The sequence below is a fragment of the Rhagoletis pomonella genome, unplaced genomic scaffold, assembly GCF_013731165.1.
Source record: "Rhagoletis pomonella isolate Grant_MI unplaced genomic scaffold, Rhpom_1.0 Rhpom_scaffold_00005, whole genome shotgun sequence".
Lineage (NCBI taxonomy): Eukaryota > Metazoa > Arthropoda > Insecta > Diptera > Tephritidae > Rhagoletis > Rhagoletis pomonella.
Genome location: NW_023458559.1, coordinates 73,887,345 through 73,892,581, shown reverse-complemented (window position 1 = coordinate 73,892,581; position 5,237 = coordinate 73,887,345). Strand labels below are relative to the sequence as shown.

The 5,237-nt window shown below is 35.7% G+C and overlaps 2 protein-coding genes across 2 annotated transcripts in view; one reads left to right on the top strand and one right to left on the bottom strand.

Annotated features, from left to right (window-relative positions):
- LOC118739487 (rho-related BTB domain-containing protein 1-like) overlaps window positions 1–5,237 on the bottom strand; it is a gene marked incomplete in the record, with an annotated part of 56,194 nt that overhangs the window by 16,627 nt on the left and 34,330 nt on the right.
- Window positions 2,226–5,237, top strand: part of LOC118740206 (rho-related BTB domain-containing protein 1-like) — a 6,594-nt gene continuing 3,582 nt past the window's right edge. Inside the window, exons 1-3 of the mRNA XM_036471704.1 lie at window positions 2,226–2,860; window positions 4,911–5,014; window positions 5,109–5,230. Coding sequence (XP_036327597.1) covers window positions 2,681–2,860; window positions 4,911–5,014; window positions 5,109–5,230 — 406 coding nt within the window. The 5' untranslated portion in view covers window positions 2,226–2,680. The remainder of the gene's footprint in view (window positions 2,861–4,910; window positions 5,015–5,108; window positions 5,231–5,237) is intronic.

The window sequence follows — 5,237 nt, the reverse complement described above, 5'->3', positions numbered from 1 at the left end:
CTGCTGCCCGAGGTCTCGTACTCGGATCTCTCGAATAGCACGCCTTTTGGTCTATTAAAAATTCTGTTAAATGGGTGTTGCTTATAATTGAACAGCCGAAACTTAACGTAACTTAATGCCACGTCGAAATCTGTTTCATTTTGATTCTCTAAGTTCTACGTTCCGTTAAGTCAAGTTAATTTGCCATAATCAGCCTTTTTTCTTTGTTCACACGTGCGTGAGCGTGCTTTTTGTCTAAGCCTTTTGTGCTAGAATAACAAAAGTCTTTCGAACTATCCTGCCATCTGTCTTTCATTTGTCTTACGAAAAACTTTTTACTATCTTAGCCAGAATTGTCCTGTTAGTCATTGCGGTCTTAGTTTATTCGCAAAACGAATTCAGATCCCCGATGAAATAAGACGGTGGCCTTAATTGATGCGGTCTTTATTTCATCCACCATCAGCTGATGCCTGAGTTGTGGTCTAGACTTCTAAATTAAAAATTTCGAGATTAGGCAGTCGCTTGTAAAATGATTTTTTTTCTACACAAATTCCCTGAATCGTGCGCCGGGTATAATTAACTATTACGAACTCTCTATGCTCTTTGGCAACAAACAACGATTTTTAAAACAATCCCCAACAAATAGTCACTACTTAACTTCAAACATATTTCAGCAATCAAAGAACAACAAAAAAATCAAAACCCGACCAAACTTTGTAGAAACAAAAAAAAAAAACACAATAGCAGCGAGTGGAGCCACAAAATGTAATGGCACTGACTGGCGCCATACGTAAGCGGAATTTCGGCTGTCAGACATCAAATTAAACACCCGAAAAACAAGTACAATACAATACAAAAACCTATAAAATTGACTAGCAAAACACCTAAATTTCCTGCGCGCATGAGGGGTGGTTATTAACATTTCGTGTATACGCTTGCATTTTTAGTTGTTAACTATTTTAGGGATTTTATTTTTTGTTTGGCCCATAAAACCGGCTGCAAACGGCAACTGCCAAGTGTGTTTTGTAGTTTGAAAAAGCAATAAATGCATACCCGTGGCGAAAAAAAAACTAAAAAAAAAACTTAAAAAATTGGTTTTTGTGTTGTTTTTACTTCAAACAATTTAATTAAATTTAATAAATCACACGCTCATACAAATCTGTGGGACTAACCACCAACCTACTTACGTACATATGTATGTACTCTCAGCATCAGAACTCATCGCCACACACACACACAGTGTGCACCTACCCAGCAAACACGGTTTCAAACGTTTGAGAAAAGTGTATATCTCAATTAGATATCAAATTTTTTTCACAAATAATTCTCAAATTGAAAATGGGGTTTAAATTCTACATTTAAAATTCATGTGAGGTTGATTTGAAGAAAGATGTCAAGTATCAAACGATATAAAAATTCGCAGTTAAATCAAAAATTGTAAGAATAAAATTAAGCTCAATTGAAAAAAAAACATTGAATAGAAAAAAATTGTCAAAGAGAAAGCCCACAAATAGGGTGTTTGATCTTTGCGCGGATTGAAGAAGCTGCAGCCCTTCAAGACGAATTTATTATAAATTACTTTATCTTAATTGCTTCTTTTGTTATGTACATCGCGAAGAAAAAATAAATATGAAATATACATTTCCTATAATAAATTTTATTTCCACATTTGAAGAACAATTGATAAATAACCTTTGAAATTGTTTTGAGAGTTAACCATATTCTCAAATGCAGTCCAAATTCCCCTTTTTATTGAGAAAGCTGCAATTTTCAACTCAATATCAAATCATTTTCAAACGTTTGACATTTGAGAAAGGCTTTGATTTCAAATCATTCTCAAATGTATACCAAACCTAATTGTTTACTGGGTACTCATCACACACGCTGCACGCTATAACAATTCGCAGAAATTTCCACACCCATTTACCTTCATTGGATACATACATACATATGTACATATGTATGACTTTCAGCTGGGCGTATGATTGCATATTATAAAATTTTGTATTGCCACTAAATTGTTATTCATACGTCATGTGGTGCCTAGCGGTAGTGGCCTGGCCGTTAGGTATTACATACATACAAGCGAGCGAGCGCATAATTCCACTAATGCGGGCATTTACATATTTCACTAATGATGACGATATTTGCATACATTTCATTCTTTTAACTCTGCCTTTGCAGCCTATGCTACTTGTCAAAACTATTGAATTTAATCATATTATTCTTGTTCTCATTGCAGCTTTGCTAATTACTCAACTACTTTGTAAGTGCATACGTACATACATACGTACGTTCGTCGTCATCCTGCCTGCCCATTATTAGCCTGCCTGCAATTACAAAATAAAAATAAAAACAGAAACACAAAAAAAAGGAGAAAAATCTGTTATAAATAGTAGTCAAATAACTACTCAGCCAACGACAAAAGCAACAACATCCGACTCAGAAGCGCTTCAATCAATTCAATTCAGCCATCAATTCATCTATTCATAGCCGTATTCTACTTGGACGAGTACGCGTTTAAATAGTGTGCGTGCGCGCCTAGTGCTGGCTGTCCATCTTGTCTATACTTGTAGTAACATTCGCGACTACTCTTTCAACTCACTCGCATTTGCGACCTTCAGATCGCAAAAACTTTGGCATTTATTGCCATTAGCCAGCTTCTTTGTCCACAGTTCGTCGTTAAACGTGCAATGGCAACATGGATAACGAGCAGCCTCATCAGGAATTAGTCAAGTGTGTTTTGGTCGGTGATACTGCCGTGGGGAAGACACGTTTAATTTGCGCACGCGCATGCAATAAGCATGTTTCGCTGTCACAGCTGCTATCGACACATGTGCCTACAGTGTGGGCCATCGATCAGTATCGAATCTATAAGGATGTAAGTACATAAATTCATAGAAATTTAAAAAAAAAAATGTACCTTCTTATTTTAGTTTAAAAAAAGTAGACCGAAATATTAGCTATATATTATAAATATATTTTTTATTAAACTTTTAGAATCGCGATTGTAACATGTATGTATATAAGTAAAATAATTTCTTGATCAGGGGGAGATTCTGTAGCCAGTTAGCGACAATTTTCGGATCTCCATCGCACTTTTTGGACGCATAATATGAATATTTTTACGTGAAAAACTGCGATAACGATTCGAAAATTATTGCTAACTGGTTACAGAATCTTAAAAATTTTTATTGGAGGTGTATTTTAATATATCCTACCCAAATCTGTGAAAAATGCAGTTTCCAAAAAAGTGTTGGTTAGAGCCTTTGTAAATTAATTAATTTATTTAAATTACTACAATATAATAAAATATAACTTATTCAAAAATTTTTTTAAACTGGGAACAATTATAATGCCACTCGAACCCATACCTTGAATTCACTGGAATCCTCTAGAATAGGTTTTTGAAAGTGGGAACAGTTTTTATAGCCCATAAAAGGTTCAAAAAGTACATTTGTATATTTAAAATGTCTTCCAAATTACCAAATTATACGTGCACACATAACGCCTGCGAACAGTTCGCCAAACTGAGAATAGTTGATCGTTACTAAGCATTTGAGACAGTTCATGGACCTGGAAAAGTTTTTTTAGTCTAATTTCCTCTCACTGAATTTTTATAAAAATATGGTTCTTACTACAACAAAGAACATAAAAATAAATTCTCTTAACTTTATGCAAAATCTCAGGAAAATTCCATAAATTTGCATACTACTTTGCTACTTTCTAATCAGATTTTCTATGTATGCAGTTTTATAGCCCATTAAATTTTAGTATGACAAAGTGCAACTTTGAAGTTGCTAAAAAATCGCATTGTTTTTTGGCAATTAAATTAGAAAGTTGCACATTACTATGCTAATTTATTTAATTTTCCTGAGTTTTGCACAAATTATAATAAAAAAGTGTGCATACATAGCGAAAAATTCTCTGTATCAATACTTTTGCTCGTCAATGTATGCATTTAAGCTTTAAAATTTTATTATGAGAATTCAATAAAATCAGTCTATATATTACACATGAGCCCCATATTCCAATTTTTCTTAAGCCGCAGCCGCGGCGTTCTTCGCACTCTACTGTACGTTGACCGGAATCTTATACATATTTCCTAGTAAAGAGTACTAGGTCTGTTTTTCCCGTATTTATGCTAAAAGGTCTAACTAGATTTAAAAGTACTTGGGTCATGAGTGGGTTAAGTCTTGGATAGACACGCATAGGCTGTAAGTTTAGCATGACCTCCTTTCATTTTCTTGAGTATCTTGTTTTCCTGCGTGTCGCCAGGCTAATGGCGATAGTACGGCACTCCTTTGCATTTGGTATGCGAATCTATTAACCTCTCAGGAGCCTTCATAGGAAACGAACGGCTAATAGAGCTATAAACCTTTGGATGCAAGTGTCAGCTGCTGGCTGCTTTTGATAAGAGGCTACCCGTGCCGTCGTCCATGACATTGGTACAGGTATACATAGTTCAGCCGGATGCAGTTGACAAATAATTTGCTCAGTCATGCGCTGGTCTTATGGCCCGCTGTCTCCTCCATCTAGTATGTAAGCGAGCTTCTAGGAATGTCACCAGTAATTCATCGCCACTTTAAGTCCATTCGCCTGGGTCATACCACCCTTAGACAGTACCTTCCTCAGACGTAGCTCTCAATTACACTCAAAATTCCTAATTCTAAATGGTTCGAATATGGACGAATTCAATTGTATTGCTCTTTGCTTGACCAACGCTAGATAGGCAGGTGGAAAGAATAGTTGAATAATTTTCTTTAGGAATAGGGAATTATGAAGGAGAAATATAGTATTTCAAAGAAATCCTAGGCCTACCATTTACCTAAATAAATTGAAAGCCTCAAATTATAGCTTGCCCAATCACAGTAAATTTAATAAGTTATTGATTATGGACAACGTTTTAAACACCGTTTATGCTGCTATAGGTGCTTGAGCGCTCCTGGGAGGTAGTGGATGGTGTAAATGTCTCGTTACGACTCTGGGATACATTTGGTGATCATGACAAGGACCGAAGATTCGCTTATGGACGGTAAGTAGTTGACTAACATGAAAAGAGTATTTTTTTTTTTAATTTTGGCACAATAAAAACTGTTCACACACTTCACTTCACTTTCCCACTACAGGTCAGATGTCGTACTGCTATGCTTCTCCATTGCCAGCCCAATATCGTTGCGCAATTGCAAGGCTATGTGGTATCCGGAAATACGCCGTTTCTGTCCAGACGTACCCGTCATATTGGTAGGATGTAAAAA